The 25,828-nt window shown below is 44.9% G+C and overlaps 1 protein-coding gene across 6 annotated transcripts in view; it reads left to right on the top strand.

Annotated features, from left to right (window-relative positions):
* The window catches only part of LOC114587821 (caM kinase-like vesicle-associated protein), a 47,301-nt gene extending 21,680 nt beyond the window's left edge, over positions 1-25,621 (top strand). For 2 of the 6 annotated variants that reach the window (XM_077921516.1, XM_077921517.1), the window contains exons 2-11: positions 5,595-5,690; positions 8,450-8,581; positions 12,055-12,129; positions 16,182-16,320; positions 16,514-16,634; positions 17,021-17,096; positions 17,581-17,717; positions 18,648-18,726; positions 23,464-23,551; positions 24,418-25,621. In XM_077921516.1, coding sequence (XP_077777642.1) covers positions 5,596-5,690; positions 8,450-8,581; positions 12,055-12,129; positions 16,182-16,320; positions 16,514-16,634; positions 17,021-17,096; positions 17,581-17,717; positions 18,648-18,726; positions 23,464-23,551; positions 24,418-24,621 — 1,146 coding nt within the window. In that variant the 5' untranslated portion in view covers position 5,595 and the 3' untranslated portion in view covers positions 24,622-25,621. Of the gene's footprint in view, positions 1-5,594; positions 5,691-6,408; positions 7,329-8,449; positions 8,582-11,848; positions 11,968-12,054; positions 12,130-16,181; positions 16,321-16,513; positions 16,635-17,020; positions 17,097-17,580; positions 17,718-18,647; positions 18,727-23,463; positions 23,552-24,417 lie in introns of those variants that run through there. The other 4 variants (XM_028712629.2, XM_077921519.1, XM_028712631.2 and 1 more) reach the window with 4 other exon arrangements.
* The last annotated feature ends 207 nt before the right edge of the window (positions 25,622-25,828 follow it).

Here is a 25,828-nt window from a genome sequence, read left to right as displayed (position 1 = left end):
AAAAAACATCTTTAATTGTGTATTTTGAATTTGCAGGTGTGAATCTCAGCAAAAAATAGTTCTGTGATCTGCAAGTTCCCTGAATCAGTGCTATTCTATTGCCCATCCAGCTTAGCACTGTCTACACTTAACAGCAAGAGTTTGAGAGAGGGAGGTCTCCTAGACCTCCAGCAAAGATGCAGGAAGGCCCCGGGGGGGGGGGGCGGGGGCGGCTGTGCCCTATTATTGTCTTTTTTAAAAAATAATTTTTATTAACAGGCCAATCACATCACATTATCATATCACATTAATTCCAAATTATACAGCCAAATTTTAAATTTTGTTGGGGATACTCCGCTCGAGTCCAAAACAGCATCACTTATCTTACTGCTTTCATTAGACAGTTCTGTCCAGTTTGATCCGGATAGTCCTTTATTACTTCCTTTCTCTTCTTGTGGTTATAATAAATTCCTTTCTTTGCGATCTCTGATGATTTTCACAAGCAGGTTGAAAGCTGGCATTCTATGTGGATTTTTGTACTCTTCCAAAAATCATATCGGTCAGGGACAGCCTCTGTACAACGCTTCCATACACAAGATTAGTCTCCGATCTGTCCTTTATTTTTCAAATAAATCAGATCAAATGAGTCTGGGGGCTCTGTCAGGTCAAACTTGCATTCCAACATTCCTTCTCATTCAAACAGTCCTGATTCTCCTCCCCCAGTCCTTCTTCCTCCGACAAGCCTGTCTTAGCGAGACGCCATATTTTAACTGCGTCATAAGAATTTCCCTCTTTTCTCACCATTCTCCAGTCATCTTTCCTGTTTTAATCCATCCCACATAGTTCTTAAAATCCTGCCTGTGATTCATAAAAACGCAATGATCTTGTTTCTATCTGGGGTGAAGGGTTATTGGCTGTGCCCTATTATTGTCATGGGACATACTGCCCTTGTGATCCGTGTCTATGCCTCCAAGTTTTAGTTTGTCAGTGCTCCCGGAGGCCTGGGCAAGGTCTCCCTCTCTCCTTCCCTCCCTCCCTCTGCAGGATTTGAAGCAGAGGCACCATGCCATGCGTCTTTTCAGAAATTAGTGTCTTCTTGTGTTTGGAAAGTGATAAAGAGCTCAGGGGTGAAGGTATCTGAGTCGTATGTGTGTTGCCCAGAGAGCAGAGCATAAGGGTGGACTAAAAGGGTGAGTAAGATCATACAGCTGGCACCCCATAATAACCATGCCTAAGGGCCATGGCATCCCAGAGTCTCCCTTTCCCACTATCATGGCTACTTATAACAGGGAGGTTTATATATACCAGCATCTCCTTAACTACAACTCCCCTGTAGCTGCTGAGGTCCTCTCACAAATCCCACAAAAACAAATTAGAGATGAGCTTGCAGTATCTCCAAATCTGGGAGAGCTTTGTACAGCTATTAACCAAATGAAAAACAACAAAGCCAGCGGACCTGTTGGGATACCTGCCAAAGTCTTCAAAGTGGGCAGAATTAAACTTATACAACAACTTCACAAGCTCATCAAAAAAATCTGGGAGAGAGAGGAGATCCCAGTAGATTTTAGGGATGCCAAAATTATCATGAACATGAAAAAGGTGACAGAATGGATTGCAGAATCTATCATGGCATCTCTTTACTAGCTGAGGCCGGCAAAATTCTTGCATGGATCTTAGCAAACCGTCTCTTAACAATATCTGAGGTGACCCTTCCTGAATCCCAAAATGGTTTTTGACCTTCTACGGGAACAGTGGACATGATTTTCACCTCTTGACAGCTTCAAGAAAAATGCAGAGAGCAAAACCAACCCCTGTATACAGCATTTATTGAGCCTAGGGATTGCTGATCAGAAGATTAGCAGTTCAAATTCCTGCAACGGGGTGAGCTCCCGTTGTTCGGTCCCTGCTCCTGCCAACCTAGCAGTTTGAAAGCACGATGTGCAAGTAGATAAATAGGTACTGCTCCACCAGGAAGGTAAACGGCGTTTCCATGCGCTGCTCTGGTTCGCCAGAAGCGGCTTAGTCATGCTGGTCACATGACCCGGAAGCTGTACGCTGGCTCCCTCGGCCAATAAAGCGAGATGAGCGCCACAATCCCAGAGTCGTTTGCGACTGGACCTAATGGTCAGGGGTCCCTTTACCCTTTACCTTTAAGGCCTTCAACACTGTACATCTCAATGCCCTGTGGTCTGTCCTTCTGAAAACTGGCTGCCCAGATAAATTTGTGAACATGATAATATGACAGCAGCAATTGCAGATAGCAATGGCTCTCAAAGTGAACCATTCACAAGTGGGATCAGGTGTTAAACAGGGTTGTGTTATCGCCCTAACTCTATTATTTTCATTGTCATGATCCTACAGTTTGTCAAAGGGAAACTCCCCACCGGGGTAGAAATCATATACTGAATCAAACAAATGAAAAGCTCTTTAATCTGAGTAGGTTGAAAGCAAAGAGTAAGGTTACCATAACTTAAGTCATAGAGCTTCAGTATGCTGATGACAACATAGTGTGTACAACTACCCAAACCATCCTAAATATCTTCAAAGAAGCTTTCAAAGAAAACTTGGGCTATTGCTCAATATCCAAAAAACCAAAGTGCTGCACCAACAAGCACAAAACAACCTATTGGCAGCACCTCAAATCCAACCTAATGGTGTAACATTGGAAAATGTTGATCACTTTCCCTACCTGCACAGTTATCTTTCCACAAGGGCCAACACTGATGCCGAAATCCAGCATTGCCTGAGCTCTGTAGCTTTCTCCTGACTGAAACACAGAGTGTTTGAGGACCAGGACATTCACAGGGGAACCAAAATGCTTGTTTACAAAGCTAGTGTACTGCCAGCCTTACTGTATGCTTGGGAAACATGGACCACTTATAAACGCCATCATCAACTCCTCGAAAGATTCCATCAATGGTGTCACTGAAAACTTTTACACATGACTTGGGAAGACAGGTGAACAAATGCCAGTGTACTAGAAGAAGCAAAGATCACCAGTGTTGAAGCAATGATTCTTCAATATCAACTTGGTTGGTCTGGTCATAATTGTTCAGATGCCTGATTATCGTCTTCCAAAGGAACTACTCTATTCAGAACTTAAAAATGGAAAGCGTAATGCTGGTGGTCAAAAAAGAGGTTCAAAGACTCTCTCAAGGCAAATCTAAAAAAATGTAGTATAAACACTGACAACTGGGAAACACTGGTCTGCAAGCACTCCAGTTGGAGAACAGCCTTTACCAAAGGTGTCTTGGGTTTTGAAGGCACTTAAACTCAGGATGAAAGAGAGAAACTGCTAGGAGGAAGGCACGTTTGGCAAACCCTCACCGGGACCAACTCCCGTCCAGAAACCAATATCCCCACTGTGGAAGGATGTGTGGATCCAGAATTGGCCTCCACAGTCTCTTACAGACTCATTGTTAAAACCGTGTTCATGGAAGACAACCTTACTCAGCTACAAGGGATCACCAAAGAAAAAGATAGCCCATGGACCACAAAATAATTTCCCCCTTTTGAAATGCCCCAGAGCTATCTCTGGTCAAAAGTGTTGCTTTTGTACAATGTGCTTTAACACACAACCACATTTATGAAAAAGAACTTGAGATTTTAGGAATAACAAGCTCTGCATCCAATCAGTCCGTGGCAGCTATTAATAGCTACTAGGCAGGATGGCCATCTTCTGTTTCCACTGCTGGAGGTCGTTTGTCTTGGAATTCTGGTTGCTGGGAATCCCAGGTGGGGAGATGGTCCTGCTGGTGAGCTTCCCATCGGCATCTGGTTGGACATTGTGTGGGATGTGGGACTAGATGGGCCACTGGCTTGATCAAGCAGGTCTATTCTTATGTTACTGTAAGTCTCATTAATTTCCACAAGGCTTCTGCACAATTCGTCTTCTCTGGATTGGGATCCTTGGGGACGGGAGATGTCATATAGGGATGGGGAACTTTTGGCCCTCCAGAGGTTGCTGAACTAGAACTTCCATGAGTGCCAGCAAACATGGCCAATGGCCAGGAATGGTGGGAATTACAGTAGAGCATCATTTGAAGGGCATCATTTGAACAGGTCCCCCACCTATCATCCCTGGAGGGGGTGCTGTTTGTGCTGTCTGATGTGTCACCATGCTTTCCGTGGTGCTGAGGGAACCAGGACCCCTGGTTCTCTCTTTAGCCTTGGGAGAGGCATGGAATGGAGGCTATGTGCTTCCCATGTGCTTTGCATCCTATGCACTCCCACCTCTGGTTTGGGGAGTGGTGGACACACCATGTTAGGCACAATCCATATCTATCCTGTTGCTTCTTAGGAAATTCTGCCTTTTTATGCATTTCCCTATCAAACTGGCTTTGATCTGGATTGAGTAAAAGAACAACGTAGCTGCCTCTTGAGCCAGAAATGTGCACACAGCATGTAGACAGATGTATTTGGGCTGGTGTGTGTGAGAGAGAGAACTCAAGGGTTTTGTTCCCAGCCCTGAAAGGAGATGTGCGTGCTCTTCCGCTCTAGCTGCTCCTTGCCTCTGGAGTGTGAAGGCCACGCTAACGAGGCATGAAGGGAATGTTGACAGGAGAAAGGGTCATGGCAGCAGGAGGTGCCTCTGTGTGTCGCCGCCCCTATTCCTCCCTTCCAAGGGGGCAATGGTTCCAGTTAGGACCAGGTTTAGGGGTCCCAGGCAGCCCCCCCCCATGCTGTGAAGAGGGTGGCAAGAGGGGTTCTGGTTGCATGGATCTGGCGTGGAGTGTGTGTATGCCAGTCATTGGCACTTTGCAGTTCTTTGGAAGGGAACCAGGCAGTTAAAGAACGCATGTTAAAACATTTTGCTAAATTCTGCACGCACAAAACTCAATTTGTTGACTTGAAACAAAACCTACTGACTCCAATATTTAGGGGCTGCACAGAATTCAAACAGCTGCAAGAACAAAAAGTTTCCTTAATTCTTATTTAATGTTACGCCGATTCCCTCGGTATTTTTACTACCCTCAGAAGCTTAGGGAAGCTTGGCCTGGGAGGGGGCTAGTTCTCTGTGGCAGCCCCTAAATTGCAGAAGTGACTTCCCACAGAGTGCAGCTAAAACAGGTGCAGTCCCGGTTTTATGAAAGCCATCCCAGTTTCTGATTTGATTCCAGAATGTTCCTATTTTCCTTAGGATGTCCCTATTTTTATCAGAGAAATGTTAGTGGGTAGGGAGTGAGGTGACTCCTGAGCCAAGGAGATAAGTAACTACACAACCTTTAGAAGACAGCCCAGGATAGGGAAGTTTTTTAAGGTTTAATATTTTCTTATGTTTTTATATATGTTGGAAGCCACCCAGAGTGGCTGTGGCAAATTATCATTATATTATTATGGAATATGGCACCCCTATTTTCACCAGAGAATGTTGGAGAGTATGTGAGACTTTTTGGTGAAGGGTGGATAACAAATCTAAGGAAGGAAGCTTTGGGGAAGATCCACAAACGCTTTGCATGATGTTTTCAGATGGATCTGGGAATGTCTCATGCCTGATACCCTAGAAGGCTGCTGCAAGTCAGAGCAGGAAATACTGGCCTGGCCTGGCGGCCCCCTCCTCCCTGGGCCCCCAGATTATACTGGGAATCATTTCAGCCCACTTTGCTTTTCCTCAGGATGCCGTTTGGCTGCATCGGACTTCGGGATGACAAGAACTACAACAGCCTGTCTGACATCACGGACAAGTATGAGATTGGGCAGCTGCTACGGGCGTAAGTAGGGTAGCAGAATGAAGAGCCCCCGGCTGAAGAGCCGCAGCTCCCTGTGGCCTCCGGGGAAGCACCCCAAGGGAGCAAAGGAGCCGGGCCACTGGCAGGCTGGGCTGTTGGGGGCGGGTCTTTGTGTCTTTGCCACCCATTATTTGGAATCATAGCTGTCAAGTTACAGATTTGAAAATAAGGGACCAGCAGCCTTGAAAATAAGGGACCAGCAGCCAAAATAAGGGACCTGCAGCCTCACTCATTCCAGGCACTCCAGTCTTCCTGTCCTCCTGCAGTTTGGTCAAACTCATGCTGGGTAGCTTCGAGAACACTGTCCAACCAACTTTGTAACCAGAGGTTCAACTGAATAGAATCTGAATCACATGCACCACAAGGCCTATGCAGCCTCAACTTAAGATGGCTCCCTGGCCTGGCTTTGCACTGCTAAGTTTGCAGCAGCACGTGCAACAAAATGGCGTCCAGCTTTCAAAAAAACCCTCAGCTTGCATTAACTAGCCACACACAAGGCATGCAAGCTCCACCCCACAGTCGTTCTTAGACTTCTTATTGGGTGAGCAACACAGCCAAGCAACACAGTTGGATCCTCCCTCCTCCCTGGGCGGCAGGGAGGGAGGGAGAGGAGCTGCTTCCTTTGAAATTTAAGGGACATCATTTAAGGGACATCCATCAATAAGGGACAGCAGCGGGACCGCGCTGGAATAAGGGACTGTCCCTTTAAATAAGGGACACTTGACAGCTATGTTTGGAATGTCCTGTCACAGCAATTGGCCAGACGCCCTTTGGCATTTCTGGCACAGCTGCAGCATCCTTTCTTCTCTTTCGCACGGCCATCCTGCACCCAGCAGCCTCAGAGCAGCCACAGCATCTTCTCACCCTTGCCTGGCGCACGTGGAAGTTGGCACTTGGCAGCAGGACAGAGCTCTTGGCCTCGCGTCTCTCACGCCACTGCTTTGCGGCTGCCCACCCTGTTAGCCCTTAACCCCTTCCTTCCCTTTGCTCTGCCTTCAGTGCCCCTGACGCACATAATAGCTATGTACTTTTAAAGCACATTTCCCCCCAAAGAATGCTGGGAACTGTAGCTTATTCTTCACAAAGCTATAATTCCCAGCACCCTTAACAAACGGCAGTTCCCAAGATTCCCTGGGGTGTAGGGTGTGCTCTAAATGCATGGCACATATGCAGCCGGTGAGCAAGGGGCAGTTAGCAGCTCCGACGATTGTTGCTTTCGTTTTAGCCCATACCCTGCCTGCCATTTTGCCACAAGTGAGCAGGAAGAAGAGGAGCACGGCTTCTCCAAAATGGCCTCCTAGGCTGCGAAGGATCCATGAACTGACTGCTGGGAGAGACAAGCTGAAGGCCAGAGGGTAGTCCCTTCAGGACAGCACAGGCGGCAAATGTCCAGCCAGCCTATTTGGCATCTTCAATGCACCACAACCATTCAAACTTGCCCGGGTGCCTCTGGACTTGGTTTGGTCATTGCATTTACTTCATGCGAGATCACATTCACCCGGTGCTATACCAGCTGCACTGGCTCCCGGTGGAGTACAGGATCAGGTTTAAGGTGCTGGTTTTAACCTTCAAAGCCCTATACGGCCTAGGACCCTCGTACCTACGGGACCGCCTCTCCTGGTATGTCCCACAGAGGGACTTACGGTCCTCAAACAAAAACATCTTGAAGGTCCCAGGCCACAGAGAGGTTAGGCTGGCCTCAACCAGAGCCAGGGCTTTTTCGGCTGTGGCTCCAATCTGGTGGGACGCTCTGTCACAAGAGACTAGGGCCCTGCGGGACTTGACATCTTTCCGCAGGGCCTGCAAGACGGAGCTGTTCTGCCAGGCCTTTGGTCGGGGTTCAGTCTGACTCCCTCTCCCCTTTCATAATAACTTGCATGAAAGTGGCCTCCCAATTTTTCTCACAGGCCCATATAAGTTCAGCACAAACAGTTGGGCCTGGTGAGCATTTAAGGTCCCCAACCCTAATCTGCAGGTTGCCATCTGATTGGATTTTATTCTGATCCTGATGTGAGGATGTATTTTAATTGATTGTCTGATTTTATGTTAATGTGTTATTCATTTGATGTTAGCCGCTCTGAGCCCGGCTTCGGCTGGGGAGGGCGGGATATAAATAAAATTTATTATTATTATTATTATTATTATTATTATTATTATTATTATTATGCCTTCCCTCTGAGGAGAGAAGGCAGCCCATGTCCTCACTTCCTCCTCACAACAACCTTGTGAGGTAGGATGGGTTGAGATAGTGATAGCCCAAGGTCACCAAGTGAGTTTCATGGCTGATGAGGATTTGAACCCTGGTCTCCCAGGTCCCAGTCCACCACTTGAGAATAGGAATGGGGTATCCTCCAAAAGTTCCATCAACCCCACCCAGCATGGCCAAAGGTCAGGAATGATGGGACTTGTAGTCCAGCAATATCAGGTGGGTCACAGGTTCCCTATTCCTCCCCTAAAAGCTATGCTACACTCCAAAAAGTGGCCTCAAACCCAAAGCATGGAGAACTGATATATTATTGTTTATCAGCCATGGCAGCTGAAAGGGCCCTCTAAAGTCTGAGGCAACAGGGCACAGGCTATCACCTTTCTGCCCCGCTTGCTTGCTTCCCCAAGACATGATCTGGCCAGCTACTCGAGAAAGCAAGATGCTGAACGAGGCAGCCTGGGCGGCTCATCTAGCAGCAGCAGAGCAGTTTTCACAGCGAAAGCGGGTTTCTTTTTTGCCCTCCCCTGTCCCACAGGAAGGAGTTCTGTGAGATTTGTGTGGCCCGCGAACGCCAGACAGACCGACTGTATATCTGCAAGAAGTTTCTCAAGAAAGACGGGCGCAAGGTGCGAAGGGCAGCCAAGAATGAAATCCTCATCCTGAAGATGTACGTGTCTGAGATGGGGGGTTAGGAGTGGGGGGGGGATGCTGGGAGTCATCCACACTTGCCCTCGCTCTGCCACTTTCTCCCGAGGAAACCTGATTGTGGGTTTTCCCAGGGAAAGTGGCAGGGTAAGCAGAATGGGTGGGGTAGAAATATTATTCTTACCTCCCCAAAGTCCCTTTGCCAAAGGTCCCTCCATCCTGCAGGCAGCCCAGGTTGGCGTGTCTGTGCCAGCGGACTCCTGGGTGCTCCCTGGCCCTCATCTGTGTATAAAGCTTGTGTGTTTTCTCTGCTGTTCTTCTGTAAATCATAACACTCCCCATAGCTTCTTTTCAGCAAACTGCCAAGTTGACAGGCTGTGGAGCGAGTTCATGGCCACCGAGCCAGAGTTAAGCTCGCAGCTAAATGTTCAAAACAAAAAAAATTCCTTCCAATAGCACCTTAAAGACCAACTAAGTTAGTTCTTGGTATGAGCTTTCGTGTGCATGCACACTTCTTCAGATACCTCAGATAGCTAAATGCACACTTCTTCAGATACCTCAGATAGCTTCAGATAGCTAAATGTTCAGTTATAGCAACGGAAGTGAGGCGTTGGGGCTGGGGAGCTCCAGGATTGTGAGGAAATGAGACAGGGAGACTGGGGGACATGAAAGGAGAATAAAAATATTCACGAAAGCAAATGCATCAGGACAAAAAGGTTGCCATCTGTTGTGGGGGTGGGGGGTGGGGTTCCACGGGAAGGCTCCTCTGGTCTTTAACATCTCATGATATATGGTTTGAAGGCTGGTCGGTTTAAGAAATATTTTGTAATTAGGAAATTATATACAGTATGTGGGTATATATACACACTGCTGCATTATGAGGCAGAAATTCCACAGATAAAGCTTTCCCTTCACCGGCTCTGCATGCTGAGAAAATCACCACTTGTTGAAAACTGTACCAGGTGGGGTGATGGTGGAAATATATCTATCCTACCTAGTAAGGGCCAAGCAAGGAAACTAAAATCCAGAGCAGAGAAGGCAGGACATCTTGGTGGAATAACCACAAGGTGTGCCAAATGTGAAATGCCTGGTTCTTATACTGCACGAAAGGTGAGGACCCTCTGGCGTATGGGCCAGTTTTGGCTCACCAAATATCCTTCTCGCTCAGCTGTTCCTGGTAAACAAGGAGGAGAGGAACATATGTTGCTCCAGGATCTGGAAGGTGTTTGTATTAAAGCCCTTCTAAAATGGAGGGGGGCGCTCCATTTTAAGAGCAAGTTCAGTGCAAACTCCTTTGTGATCCTGGAGCAAGTCTTCTGAAGAGCACAGCTTAGAAAAGGCCTGTGACTTTATGTCATTGTGATGCCAAGTGGTTGACAGGTGGGTGTCAAATCTGTCCCACAAGCGGCAGGACAGGTAGGGCTCCAGCCCACTGCGCAGGGGAGGGGGGGTCCGCCTCCTGTGTTACAGCCTAGAAGTGTCCCCACAGCCCCCTCCCTTCCCTGTGGTAAGTGGGTGAATATGAACTTCCCCTGTGTGGTCTGGGGCATTTGTATTATTTGTGTTATTAAATTTATAACAAAGAATTTGTATACTGCCTAATCATAAAAACCTCTAAGCAGCTTATGGAAGATATAAAATGACATTAAAATCATCAGTAACAACCGGAAGTTAAAAATAAGACTTAACAAATTGTAAGTAAAACCACCAATTACACACACACACACACACACACACACACACACACAAACACACACACCCCAAAATAAAATTACATATTAAAATACATGCCAACTTTACACATCTTGGCAGCCTTGCTTAAACAAAAACGCTTTTAGCAGACACCAAGAACAATAAAGTGAAGGTGACTGTCTAATGTCAATTGGCAGGCAGTTCCGGAGGGTAGATGCTACAGCGCTGAAAGATTGCTGAGAACTGCAAAACAAACATTAAGTGGCATTTATAATCCCAGTGGTTTCTGGCACTGTGATTGTTTCATTAATATTTTTATACCCCCCCCCCCAATGTATCACAAAATTCAAAGTTAATAATAATAATAAATTTTTTATTATTATTTATACCCCAGCCATGCGGCTGGGTTTTCCCAGACACTCTGGGCAGCCCCCAACAGATTAAAAACAGAATATAACGGGGTTTGTGTGGGGTTCCCAAGTTCTTCAGGCTGTGGATGAAACTACATGTGACACAGAGTTCTGTGAGGATGTGTGATTTCCCATCCCAACACAGAGTGCACTTGAAGTGTGAGGAGAGAGGGCCCTTGCCACTTTCTATTCCTGCCACACCCAGCCTTAAAAATCATGCCTAATCTGCTTTTGACTGCACCAGGGGGCAGGATCCATGTTGGGGGGACAGAACCTCAGTTACCGTATTTTTTGCTCTATAAGACTCACTTTTTCCCTCCTAAAAAGTAAGGGGAAATGTGTGTGCATCTTATGGAGCAAATGCAGGCTGCGCAGCTATCACAGAAGCCAGAACAGCAAGAGGGATTGATGCTTTCACTGCGCAGCGATCCCTCTTGCTGTTCTGGCTTCTGAGATTCCGAATATTTTTTTTCTTGTTTTCCTCCTCCAAAAACTAGGTGCATCTTGTGGTCTGGTGCGTCTTATAGAGCGAAAAATACGGTAGTTAAGTTTTTTTATTGTTTTGCTTGATGGGGGGGCAGCTGCCTCCCTGCTCCCCCCCTGGCTACGCCCATGCTGTTAAACCTAGCTTTTACAGTTAATTTTGCTGCTAACGGCAACAGATTTCATGCCTGCTAAAGACAACCTTAACTTGAGGTGCTAACTGCCAAATCATTTGGAAAATATCCCTGTTTCTGCTTTGTAGTTGCACAGCCCAACCCATGTGAGCACTCACATAACTCTCACCCTCATTTTGTGCTAGCATTTGCTAGGGGGAAAGGAGGAATATTAATATTTCTCTTTAAGCAAGTCTCCGTTTCTGCAAGGCAGGTGGATGTAAAAGAAAGAAAGAAAGAAAGAAAGAAAGAAAGAAAGAAAGAAAGAAAGAAAGAAAGAAAGAAAGAAAGAAAGAAAGCCTAAGGCAGAGAGAGCCAAAAGGGAAAGGTGGCAGCCCCTCACCTGTTTCCATCCTAAATTGCAAGCAGCCAACCCTCCCCGCATCTCTGTTTGCCACCATCAAAGCTGTGCATTTGATTCCCAGCTCAACCTGACATCGTCAGAGCTGGTTTTAGCCTCTTTAGACATCTAAAGGCCAGGCATGCATTATTGACTAGGGCCTTGGGGGCTGGCTGGGATTTCTGCTGACTTGGTCTTTGCACAAATGGTCCCTCAGGTGCAAACAACAACGCCAAACTGGCAGGGGACAGGCAGCAAGAATGGTGGAAGGAGTCAGATCAGGAGAGAGAGGAGATGGAGGACTGGGCTGGTACTGAAGCAGTTCGGAGGGGTGGGGAGTGGATACTCGTGGAGGGAGCAGGACAGGAGCTCACGCATCTCTGCATTTTTCTTCCAGGGTGAGTCACCCCAACATCTTGCAACTGATTGACACCTTTGAGACGAGAAAGGAATTCTACATCATCCAGGAACTGTAAGTTTCTTTCTTTTCTTTTCTTTTTTAATTTTTTTATTAAGTTTTAACAATACACAATAGAAAATAGAAAAATACAAAGACAAGAACAAAAGAGATATAAAAATACATACTACAAAATACAACAATACAGACATTAAATACAAAAATACATACATTAACAAACTAATAAAAATAAATTAAAAAAACACATATAGGAAAAACACAAAAATTCCCTCTTTCTTCGTTTTCTATCTTAAATTCACATATTTTCCTGGCTTCCTCACATCCCCCGTTCTTGTATCCCTTTTAAAAGTTGGTTCAGCAAATTCTTAGCCATTAATTTATCTGTTGTTGGTTTAATCTTAAATTTTATCTTGTTGCTAGAACCCCCACAGTTCATTTCAATGTCATCAACATTCAGAAATGTTACAATATTTCTGCAAATAGATTTTAAATTTCCCCCAATCTTCTTCCACTTGCTCCTCTCCCTGGTCTCGGATTCTGCCAGTCATCTCCGCCATCTCCATGTAGTCAATTAGTTGCATCTGCCAGTCTTCCACGGTGGGTAGATCTTCTGTCTTCCAATGTTTTGCTATAAGAATTCTTGCTGCTGCTGTAGCGTACATAAAAAAGTTCTATCCTTCTTTAACACCAATTGGTCAACTATGCCCAGGAGGAAGGCCTCTGGTTTCTTCGGGAAGGTATATTTAAATACCCTTTTCAGTTCATTATATATCATTTCCCAGAAAGCCTTAATCCTTGGGCACGTCCACCAAAGGTGAAAGAAAGTACCTTCAATTTCTTTACACTTCCAACATTTATTATCGGGCAAATGATATATCTTTGCAAGCTTGACTGGGGTCATGTACCACCTATACATCATTTTCATAATATTCTCTCTTAAGGCATTACATGCCGTGAATTTAATCCCGGTGGTCCACAACTTCTCCCAGTCAGTGAACATAATGTTATGGCCTATATCTTGTGCCCATTTTATCATAGCTGATTTTACTGTTTCTTCCTCAGTATTCCATTTCAGCAGCAGATTACAGTGGTACCTCGCAAGACGAATGCCTCGCAAGACAAAAAACTCGCTAGACGAAAGGTTTTTCCGTTTGTGAGTTGCCTCGCAAGACGAATTTCCCTATGGGCTTGCTTCGCAAGACGAAAACGTCTCGCGACTTTGTTTCCTTTGTCTAAATAATAATTCGCAAGACGAAAAATTCGCTAGACAACAAAACTTGCGGAACGAATTAATTTCGTCTTGCGGGGCACTACTGTATACATTCTCGAAAGTGTCTTTACATTGGGTTCTAACAATTCTGTTTCTAACTTTGATTTTTCCACCTGGAAGCCATTTTTTTTGTCCAAGTTATATACCTCTCTTATTTGGAAATAATGTAACCAGTCTTGTACCTTCTCCTTAAGCTTGTCATAACTCTGCAATTTCAGTTTGTCACCTTCCTGTTCTAGAATTTCCCAGTATTTTGGCCATTTAGCCTCCATGTTCAGTTTTTTCAAAGCTTTCGCTTCCATAGGTGATAACCACCTTGGTGCTTTACTCTCTAAAAAATCTTTATATCTTATCCAGACATTAAACAGTGATTTCCTAACAATATGGTTTCTAAATGCCTTATGTGCTTTAACCTTGCCATACCAAAGATATGCATGCTACCCAAATATATTGTCATACCCTTCAAGGTCCAACACATCCGTGTTCTCAAGAAGCAGCCATTCTTTCAGCCAGCAAAAAGCTGCTGACTCATAGTAAAGTTTTAAGTCTGGCAGGGCAAACCCCCCTCTGTCTTTAGCATCTGTTAGAATTTTAAATTTTATTCTGGGCTTTTTGCCCTGCCAGACAAATCTAGATATGTCTCTTTGCCACTTCTTGAAACAATCCATCTTATCAATGATTTGCAGTGATTGGAATAAAAATAACATCCTCGGCAATACATTCATCTTAATAACAGCGATTCGACCCAGCAAGGAAAGCTTCAATTTTGTCCAAATTTCTAAATCCTTTTTCACCTCTGACCAACATTTCTCATAATTATCTTTAAATAAATTCCCGTTCTTGGATGTCATATTCACCCCCAAATATTTAACCTTCTTTACCAATGTTAATTCTGTCTCCTTCTGAAACCTCTCTCTCTCTATTGGTGTCAGATTTTTCTCCAAAACCTTAGTTTTCATTTTGTTCAACTTAAAACCTGCCACTTGACCAAAATCCTGGATTACTTCTAATGCCCTCTTGGTGCTAGATATCGGCTCCTGTAATGTCATCACTAGATCATCTGCAAAGGCTTTAAGCTTATATTGTTTAACTCCGACCTGGATACCTTGAATCATTTGGTCCCTTCTAATCATGTTCAGCAAAACCTCCAGGACCGAAATGAAAAGCAATGGGGAAATTGGGCAACCTTGTCGTGTCCCTTTCTCAATTTTAAACTCTTCTGTAACCATATTATTTACTATCAGTTTAGCCTTTTGTTCAGAGTATATCGCACCTATACCATTTTCAAAGTTCTGGCCAACCCCCATCCCATGAAGATTTTTCTTCATAAAAGTCCAAGAAATATTGTCAAAGGCTTTCTCCGTGTCTACGAAAATCAAAACTGCTTTTGTATTAATGTTCACCTGCAGCTTTTCTAGAATGTCAATTACATTCCTCGTATTGTCCGATAAGTGTCTTCTAGGAAGAAAGCCGGCCTGGTCTTTATGTATCACTTCTGCCAAAACTTTTTTCAATCTTCTGGCCAAAATATCTGCAAAAATTTTATAATCCACATTAAGTAGGGATATAGGGCGGTAGTTCTTTAATTGTGTCTTTTCCATCTCACTTTTCGGTATAAGTGTGATGTAAGCTTCTTTCCACGTCTCCGGTGCCTTTTTCCCTTCCATAATTTCATTACAAACCTCCTTCAGAAGTAGGATCAAATAGTCTTTCAAAGTTCTGTAGTACTTGGAGGTTAATCCATCAGGCCCTGGAGATTTGCCCAGTTGCATATTCTGAATCGCGCCTTCCACCTCTTGTTCAGATATTTTGGAGTTCAATAAAACTTTATTTTCTTGAGAATTTTTTTGTAATCCATTTGATTTCAGAAATTGATCAATTTTTGACTCATTCTGCGGCCCTTGTGTGTAGAGTTGTTTAAAATATCTCTGGAAGCAGCTTCTAATCTCCTGTGGTTTCTGTACATTCTTTCCATCCACTTCAAGGTTAGTAACCGTATTTAGTTTTTGTCTCTTCTTCAACTGCCATGCTAATAACTTTCCACATTTATTATGTGGAATGCAGGAACCGTAAGTTTCACTGGGAGGTGTAGGCGTACTATGACATGTCAGGCACAAATGTGCCCAAGAAGCAGCTGGTTGAGAGGGCAAGGAGCCCTTCCACCTGCCCTGAACGTCATCATCACCCTCATCCCACCTGAAGGACTTGGGGCAGGTTAGAACAATTAAAGTACAATGTTAAAAGCAGTTAAAAACAACTTACTATCACAGAAATAATGCCAGTGCCATTTCAATTTGTGTAAAGCTGATTAAACCATGCTAGGTGTTTGTGTGCGCTTGACTGGGTATTGAGAATGCTTGGTTGGGCTGTGTCTTTGAACTCTGATAATGCCTCTCACCTGCCAAGTGGAGGCTAGACAGGGGCATATTTAAAGCAATCTCACTTTGCAAAAGTAACATTTGCATTAGCTGCTCTGCCCACTTTTGCCTCTGAATGTTTGCACATCTCTGCTACTTTTATATCCCACCTTGACTCCAAGGAACTCAAGGTAGCAAACATGGTCCACCCCTTGTCCATTTTATCCTCACAACAACCCTGTGAAGTAGGTCAGGCTGGCTGCTTCGCTTAAGGTCCCCCCAGTGAGCGTTGTGGCTGAGTGGGGATTTGAACTCTGATCTCCCGGGGTCCTAGTCTTTGGAAGAGCAACGTAGGAATCACTTGGGCTGTCACTTTTCTGCAATCCATTCTGTTGTCTGGATACTCCGAATCCAGCAGTGCCCAGCGGGGAATGGGGTGTGCTGCCCTCTTTCCGCTGAATTCTGTGTGTCGCCTGCAGGGCCACTGGTGGGGATGTTTTTGACTGGATCCTGGACCAGGGCTACTACACGGAAAAGGATGCCAGCAATGTTGTCCGGCAGGTGCTGGAGGCATTGGCCTATTTACATAACCTGCACATTGTTCATCGCAATCTCAAGGTAAGGAAAGATTCCTGGATCCCAGGCCTGACATGCTCAGAGTGACCTCCCTCCCTCTGATGGGCCTTTCACTCTTCCAACAAGAAGAAAGGGCCCAGAGGGACCCGGAATACATTTGTACTGCACTGTACCATTTTAGGGCTGGGGAGAGATGATGGCTAACTTTGTTCACCTGTGTCTCTGCTGCCTCCAGCTGGAGAATCTCATGTACTACAACCAGAACAATCGCTCCAAGGTGGTACTGCGGGATTTTTACCTCTCACGCTTCGAGAACGGGGCCATCACAGAACCATGCGGGACCCCTGAATATTTGGGTATGGATATGTCTTTCCCTTTCCCAGAGCTGGATTAAAAACTAAGAGGCATGATTTCTCCTCCCCTGTACAGCTCTAACTGGCCTTCATGGCACATTGACAGAAACTAGGAGCTTTGTAGGCTGCCCAACACTTCTTTCCTCACAGGCAAAAATTCAACAGATAGAGCCATCCTTCTGGCACAGAGACACAGTGACAAAGAAGACATTGCCTTTTGCATTTCTGCCTTCCATACGGCTGCTAACAGCACACCACCTTGGCTGGGGGGGGGGGGCTGGGAAGGTGAAAAGCAGCACCTGGGCACCTGCCTCCTAACACTACTAGTTTTGTCTTAACCAGCTCTTAAATGTTTTCCCCCTCTGACCCATATGTGTCTCTCCCCACAGCTCCTGAAGTGGTTGCTCGGCAACGCTATGGACGTCCTGTTGACTGCTGGGCTGTTGGAGTTATCATGTTTATTCTGTGAGTTCCACCAGCATTGTGTGTGTGTGTGTGTGTGTGTGTGTGTGGAAAAGGGGGGCAGAAAGGAGCCTAGGAAAGGCCAAAGTGGCAGTCTCACAACAAGCTTGACAGACATGGTTCGCCAGACATCTGACCCACAGGTACGGCCTCTGAGATTGGCAGACACAAAGCACAGGGCCTTCAGGGCAGGTCTTCAGATGTTCCTTGAAGACTCATTTCTTCCCGTCTGCCTTTCTTTGGCCACATTTTTTACTGCTGATTCCTGAGACTAGATGCTTCCATATTCTTATTTATTTTTTTAACCACTCAACTCTACCCCCACTGGATCTCCTTTAGTTATATGCTGCCTTGCGAGGCTATTCCCTGAGAGGTGGAATATATGATTATTTCAATGATGTGTTTGATTCAGAATTGCTTGGGTCCAAGTCTTCTGTTGCCTTGTAATGATTTGAGTCACCCCTATTACCTGCCCCCCCCAAAACAGGCTGTCTGGGAACCCCCCGTTCTACGATGACACAGATGATGAAAACAGCAACAGCCACAACCGCCGGATATTCCGCAAAATTCTGGCTGGGGACTACGACTTTGACTCCCCCTATTGGGATGACATCTCTCTTGCCGGTAAGAGAGGGAGGCCTGGCCAGGACTCTGGGAACTGACTCGATTCTGACCAGACTCCTCTAGCCTAGTCTAGACATGCAAATGAATGAGACAGTAGAATCCCAAGACGGAAAGTGGGCGATTTCAGGCTTCAAGTGGGAAGGACATTGGTTGTTAATATAAAACTCTGCCTGTTTGTTTAAATGAATGAATGAAGAAAGCACACATGGGGAGAGCATCTTTTAGCACAATCTTCTGTGTGGGTTGATTTGGTTAAAAGGAAAACAGATATGCTATAATAAAAGGATAATTCCCTGGATGCCAAGATCCGGGTTTGGGGCAAGTACAGTCATATCTTGGAAGTTGAACATAATCCGTTCGACTTCTGAAATGTTCAACTTCCAAAGTGCGGCTTCTGATTAGCTGCAGGAAGCTCCTGCAGTCAATTGGAAGCTGCGGAATTTCCATCGGACTTTTGGCTTCCGAAAGAACATTCAAAAACTGGAACCCTCCCAGTTTTTGATTGTTCGGAAGCCGAAACGTTCGACTCCCAAGGCATTCGGGAGCCGAGGTACGACTGTACTCTTTGGCAAGAGAGCCTCAGCGGATTTTCAATCACAAAATGTGCAGGACTAATATAAGCCTCGCAGGACAGCTTACTCTATGGTTTTAACCCCTTCATGCATTAATTAGTGTTTAGCATGTTAGTTATATGAGGCTGGGTATCTCACATACTCCTCACTGTGGTGGTCTTCTTTCCACCCCCCAAAACTACATAAGGAATTCAAAATGTATGCTCCTCTTGTTACTTGAAATGGTAAAGTCCATTCTACCACGGAACATGTATTCCAACCTTGCTCTGGGTCACGGGGAGGACGGGGGACAGAGACGATGATTGTTCACTTTCTTTAATGTTTCCCACCAACCACCCTTTTCCTTTCTTCCATGCAGCCAAAAAGTTGGTGTCACAGCTTATGGAAGTTGACCAGGACCAACGAATCACTGCCCAGGAGGCACTGGGACATATCTGGTGAGAATTCACCATTCATGAGGCCCTCCCTGGGCCCTCAACATACATGTTCATGGGGGGAAATTGGTTGCTTATTACATATTACAGCATTTATTAGATGACTATGAATGAAACTAAATTATATCAATACTAGCAGGACGTGTGTGAATGTGTGTGGAAAGCATGCCTATAATCTGCCCCATTTCTTCCCCATCCGTATTTTCCTCCTCCCTTTCATTAACAAACTGGAGTGACTGGCTTAGTTCTATGTGTGAACCAGCACCCATAAGCTGTTTCTGCTGAACAAACTATGAACCACAGGGCCAGTTCTACCATTAGGAAGATTGAGGCAATGGCTTCAGGCAGCAGATTCTGAGGAGCAATGGGAACAGCCCTGCAGCTCTTCCCCCTGAGCCCCCTGGACATACCCTTCTTTTGTGAACTGAGTGTGCCAGGAGGCCTACCCTGCACCCTCATAACTACCCTTCTTTCTGCAGGTATGGTGGGGCATATTATCCCAATACTAGCATTGAAGTAAGACTAGCTGACCTCTGAACATGGAATAGGAGAAGGGTGCTACTTTGTCCATTTGAGGCAGCCAAATGACTTGGGCTTGCCCTGGCAAGCAGGAAGCCAAGAAAAATCATAGAGAGCAGTGTGGTGTAGTGGTTAAGAACGGTAGACTCATAATCTGGTGAACCGGATTCGCTTCCCTGCTCCTCCACATGCAGCTGCTGGGCCAGTCACACTTCTCTGAAGTCTCTCAGCCCCACTCACCACACAGAGTGTTTGTTATGGGGGAGGAAGGGAAAGGAGAATGTTAGCCGCTTTGAGACTCCTTCGGGTAGCGATAAAGCGGGATATCAAATCCAAACTCTTCTCTTCTTCTTCTTCTTCTTCTTCCACTCCTGGTGGTGTTTTTGAGAGAGAAACAAACTGCAAGTGCTGGTTTGCACACGGTGGTGAACTAGCCACTCTCTGTGTGTTCCTATTCTAGGAAGAGAAGACCAAAGTGGGACTAACAAATGTTACTAATAACAAATAATAATAATAATAATAATAATAATAATAATAATAATAATAATAATAGGGCCATAGTCAAACAACACTGTCTTAGTACTGCAGTCCAAGACACACATACCTTGGAGTAAGCCCCAGTGAAATGAACAGGACTTACTTCTGAGTAGGCATGCCTGGGATTATTCCGCACGTGAGGCATTCCCATGTTTGGGAATGCTTCTTCTATTTATTTATTTTTAATAATTTTTATTGAATGACTACATCACAAAAAACACAACCATACCACCACAAAATACAACCGAGAAATAAAAATTACATACAACAATATTTTGTTTGTTGTTTGTTATTTATTTATTTTGGTTTTACTATTCAGTAGTTCTCTTGAAGGCTCCTTTTCAAAACCTATCGGCTTGTCCTGTCTGAACACTTCATTCACCTGGAAGTATTCTAGCCAACTAGAAAAGTGATCTTTTATTTTCTCATAACTTATCAATAATAGTTGACCCTCTTCCTCCCTGAATATTGTGTTATACGTTATCCAGTTCTCTTTGATGTTATTAATTTTTTTTAACAGTGATTGCTTCTAGTGGAGAGTTCCATCTTGGGGTTTTCTGTTCCAAATATCTTTTGTATTTTCCCCATGCCATATATATAGCATTTCGTATTGTATGGTTTGAGAAACTCCTATGCGCCTTTATCTTCCTGTAATTAAGATAGCCATGCCACCCAAAGCAGGTATCATGGCCTTCTAGATCTAAAATATCCCAATTTTTTAATGTACACCAATCTTTCAACCAGAAAAGACATGAGGCTTCGTAATATAGCTTCAAGTCCGTTAACCCGTAGCCACCTCTTTCTATAGTATCTAGTAATATCTTATGCTTAACTCTTGGTCTTTTACCCTTCCACAAAAATTTAGAAATTTCTTTTTGCCACTTGTCGATACTGCTGGTCTTTCCTATAATTGGAATCATTTGGAATAGAAACAGTAGCTTTGGTAAAACTATCATTTTAATTACCGAAATACGGCCCAAGAATGATAAATTTAACCTAGTCCATGTTTCCAGCTGTCTTTTGATATCTTTCCAACAATTGGTATAATTATCTTCATATAAGTTAATATTCTTTGGTGTTATCTATAATCCTAAATACTTGATTTTGGGGTAGATTTTAATTTGTATTATTTTTTCTAATTCTGCTTTTTCATCTGGCGACAGATTTTTAACTAATAGTTTTGTCTTGTTTAGATTCAGTTTAAACCCCGCAACTTTACCGTAGCCATGTATTATTTCCAACGCCTTTGTTAAAACTCTGTTTTAGTTGCTCCGTAGTTATAATTAAATTGTCAGCAAATGCCCTTATTCTGTAACTTCTATTTCCCCGCATAATCCCTTTTATTTCTTTTTCCTCCCTAATTCGTTTACATAAAACTTCCAATGTTAATATGAAGATTAAGGGGGATAGTGGGCAGCCTTGTCTGACCCCTTTACTGATTTCACACTCCTGTGATATATTTCCATTTATTATTTTAGCTTTTTGTTTTGAATATATTGCTTCAATTCCTTTTATATACTGTATATCAAAATCCATATGATATAATAGACCTTTCATAAATTTCCAGGAGACCCTGTCAAAAGCTTTTTCAGCATCTACAGCCATTAAGACTGCCTTCTTTTCTATTCTTAAATCTAAATACTCTAATAAGTTTATGATGTGACACAACCTTGATGGCAGAAAGTGAGGAGGAATTAAAGAACCTTTTAATGAGGGTGAAAGAGGAGAGCGCAAAATATGGTTTGAAGCTCAACATCAAAAAAACGAAGATCATGGCCACTGGGCCCATCACCTTCTGGCAAATAGAAGGGGAAGAAATGGAGGCAGTGAGAGATTTTATTTTCTTGGGCTCCATGATCACTGCAGATGGTGACAGCAGTCACGAAATTAAAAGACACCTGCTCCTTGGGAGAAAGGCGATGGCAAATCTAGACATCATCTTAAAAAGTAGAGACATCACCTTACCAACAAAGGTCCGTATAGTTAAAGCCATGGTTTTCCCAGTAGTGATGTATGGAAGTGAGAGCTGGACCATAAAGAAGGCTGATCGCCGAAGAATTGATGCTTTTGAATTATGGTGCTGGAGGAGACTCTTGAGAGTCCCATGGACTGCAAGAAGATCAAATGCATCCATTCTTAAGGAAATCAGACCTGAGTGTTCACTGGAAGGACAGATCGTGAAGTTGAGGCTCCAATACTTTGGCCACCTCATGAGAAGAGAAGACTCCCTGGAAAAGACCCTGATGTTGGGAAAGATGGAGGGCACAAGGAGAAGGGGACGACAGAGGATGAGATGGTTGGATAGTGTTCTCGAAGCTACCAGCATGAGTTTGACCAAACTGCGGGAGGCGGTGGAAGACAGGAGTGCCTGGCGTGCTCTGGTCCATGGGGTCACAAAGAGTCGGACACGACTAAACAACAACAACAAGTGTTACTATGAATGTGTCTCCCGGGCAAAAAGCCAGCTTGGTCATTGTGTATAATCATCTGGAAGACTTTTTTGGATCTTTCAGCTAGAATATTTGCATATAATTTATAATCGTTATTTAGAAGTGCGATAGGCCTATAATTGTTAATAAGTAGATGGTCCGTTCCCTGTTTTGGAATTCATGCAATAAGGCTGCCTTTCCAAGAGTCCAGCATGATTCCGTCTTTTAAGATGTTGTTCATATTTCTTAATGGGTCAGACAGGATGTCCTATTTTTTTTTGTAATATATTGTTTCTTCTATGAGAGCAACCCACTGTGTTGTATCATTCAAGCTCAGCCTGACATGCCCATTGTACAGCCTGGACAAGTGTCCACTATTTCGAGACCTATCAGGGTGTACTTATGCTCCTTGTCACTGCAGTTATATTCTGATCTCAAAGAACATACCCAAGTACAGACCACTCTCTGGAGGTGACAGACTTGTGCAGTGGGTATGAATCTGGTTTCCTGCCTAGGACTTTCAATCAGTCCATCTAGAGGGAATATTTCATTCCACATCCAGCCTCTCTCTGGGCCTCCATAAGGTATGTTCAGGTGCACAGATCCTTGGGAGAGGTTTTTTTCTGACCTGCTAACATTTGAATTTGGCAAGACCTTGGGAGGGAGAGGGCCTCCTCAATGGCTGCTCCTAGGTTCTACTAGCAAATACATTTTCATTTACAGATGGGTAGCCGTGTTGGTCTGCCATAGTCAAAACAAAAAAATTTTTTTTCCTTCCAGTAGCACCTTAAAGACCAACTAAGTTAGTTCTTGGTATGAGCTTTCGTGTGCATGCACACTTCTTCAGATACCAAGAATCTGAAGTATCTGAAGTATCTGAAGAAGTGTGCATGCACACGAAAGCTCATACCAAGAACTAACTTAGTTGGTCTTTAAGGTGCTACTGGAAGGAAAAAAAATTTTTTTGTTTTGACATTTTCATTTAGATAGCCTTTGGCCCATAAGCTGTATGTAGTCATTGGTGTTCACTGACTGTTTTTTTACTACAGTATTCCATTTGGTAGAGAGGCAGGATACTAACTAAATATGCCTCCCACAACTGTGCCAACTTGCAGGTGTCCCCAGAGCCTTTTCCTTATTTCTGGTTCTTGTCTAAGAACACTAGGAAAACCAGGTGGTAAAAACACTGAATTGTCCCTGTATTATTGAAAGCCTACACTTTCTCACCTGCAATTCTACCTTCTTTACCTCTCAGGATATCTGGAAACATTGCCTCTGAAAAGAACCTCAAGGAAGGGGTCTGCGCCCAGATTGAAAAGAACTTTGCCAAGGCCAAATGGAGGGTAAGTGACTCACATGTCACATGGTGGCGCTGTGGGGAAGGAAGGGGAGTAGAGAGCAGTGGTCAGCCACTTTATCTTAGCCAAAAGGCTTAGAGGCTATTGAAATCCAGCAATTTTGATCAGAGTCCCCTGGCTCCAAATGCAGCTCCCTCACCAGAGGCAGAGTTGGAGGAAATATGTATCTTATTAAAAAACAGCTCACGCCTTTCTCCTGAAATATTACAGCACTTGTGGAAATCAAAAGATTAGTGTCCCATGTGAAGAATGTGTCCTGACCACACCGCATGTGGTCCAGTCAGTCTTAGCTGGAATCCAACTGGGCAGCAACAATTTTGCTGTGACCCACTTGGTGCTGCCTCATGACCCACCGGTGGGTTCTGACCCACAGGCTGAAGACCTCTGATCTTGGCAGTAATCATAATGATGATGTTGTAGGAAGCAGATACACTGCAGGGGGGAGTCTAGGGAACCAGGAAGTGTTCTGGGGCACAGACTAAGTTGACATGAAGTGCTGGCCAGGCCTATGGGACCAACCTTTCCATTGTGGCTCTGGCCTCAAGCTCAGGGTGAAAGGAGGAGGATGAGCTAGCTGAGTCTGAGGCTCTTCAGTCTTTCCCTATGCATCAGCAACCCAATTCGATGTGACGTGATGTGTCTTTCAAAGCCAATGGTTCCAGGAAATCTGTACACAGCTTCCCTGGAACCATTGCAAGCAGGTCAGAGATGGCGCTGTGCTCTGTCCTGCTTGCCAGTTTTGGCAGCCTAGGCTATGAATGTCTCTGCCTGTCGTACCCCTTGTCACCAGGAGACTCAGGAAAAATTGGGGGGCTGGGGGCCATTATTTGACATTGCCCTTCTTTTTGCAGAAAGCCATTCGTGTTACTACATTCATGCAACGTCTCCGGGCTCCCGATGTCAGTGGCCGTCTGCCCGTGACTCCGCGTTCCTCCATGAGCGTTGCTCATGAGGTCACCATTGAGGCACCCAGGCTGGCCAAACGTTTGGAGACTCCATGCACACCGCAGGAGCAGCAGAGCAAGATAGAGGAAGTCACGGAGGCGGAGGAATAATGGCCCCTGCTTCCCTGATCCCATATTCTGATGCCTTCTCTGCTCTTGGAAGGGGTGGGTGGGGTCTGTGGGACAGTAGTTAGGGTAGTTATGGGGCAAGGAACTAGGGAGACCCTTAGCAGTGTTATTCCCTCCCCCCACCCCTGCCATTGGTCAGGAGCAAGAGCTATTTGGTTTGGACAGACGGGCAACCAAAAGGAGAGATGGACCCGACCCCACAGAGATGTGTATGGGAAGGGAGGACTGAGCATAAGAAATATAGTAGGACAGGGTGGTGGTCAGCTACCCCACCCCCAGCTCCCTGGAAAATGCACCTGTCTGAGCAGAAGGGGGGAGACTTCTTCCTAGGCCTTCCCCAGTAGTGGGTGCCAGCTGTGCCCCTTGCCATATTGCATCCACCACCCCAGCGCAAATGCGGAATGCCTTGCAGAGTGACTGTCTCTCCCAGGCCTCACGGATCCACATCCCACACATCTGCATCCTTGCCTTTGCGATGTCACAATGGCTTCAGAGGAGTTCCCTTCCTCCACAAAGAAGCTGGAAGTATGAGCCAAGAAGGGGAAACCTTGTCCTCCTATTTGCGGGGGCCTTGGGATATGCCAAGCATTTGCAAACATCAGCCAATAATGGAATGGGAAGCAGTTTCAGGCTAGTGAAGCAAGTGTTGGAGAAGAATCCATTCCATGGAGAAAGGATCCGTTTCCCAGCCTTTCCCTGTTCTATTTGCCCAGTCCTGCATTTCACTTTGAGCAGGGGCAGCAACAGCAGCCAGGTGGGAAACTTGTTACAGATGACTGCCCTCCTGGTTTGGATCCCCAACCTCAACCGGACTGTGCAAGGAGGGGCAAGAGAGGTGCATGTCTAAGCCAGCTGCATGTTTTATGAAGATGCTATTTTAATACAGAAACCTCCCAGCTGTCCCTCCCCTGGTGCTGTCTTTCCCCTCTCCTGGGGCAGCTCTGGGAAATAAAAAATAAACAGAGTCTCTGGTTATTGATGATCTCTTTTTGTTGATGGTGAGTGTTATTATTGAGGTAATTGGTACTGGAATCCTTAAACAAGGTGGGGGAAGAAGGGCCTATTTTGAATTCTAACCCCCCCCCCCATCTGTATATAGTAAATACAGTTCCCTGCTTTCTGTTGGCTTGATTATGTAATCTGTAGTCCTGCGATAATGCTGCCATCTTATTTCTTTAAACAGCAGAGG

This window comes from Podarcis muralis, chromosome 17, assembly GCF_964188315.1.
Source record: "Podarcis muralis chromosome 17, rPodMur119.hap1.1, whole genome shotgun sequence".
Taxonomy (NCBI): Eukaryota; Metazoa; Chordata; class Lepidosauria; order Squamata; family Lacertidae; genus Podarcis; species Podarcis muralis.
This window is presented reverse-complemented; position numbering and strand designations above follow the sequence as displayed.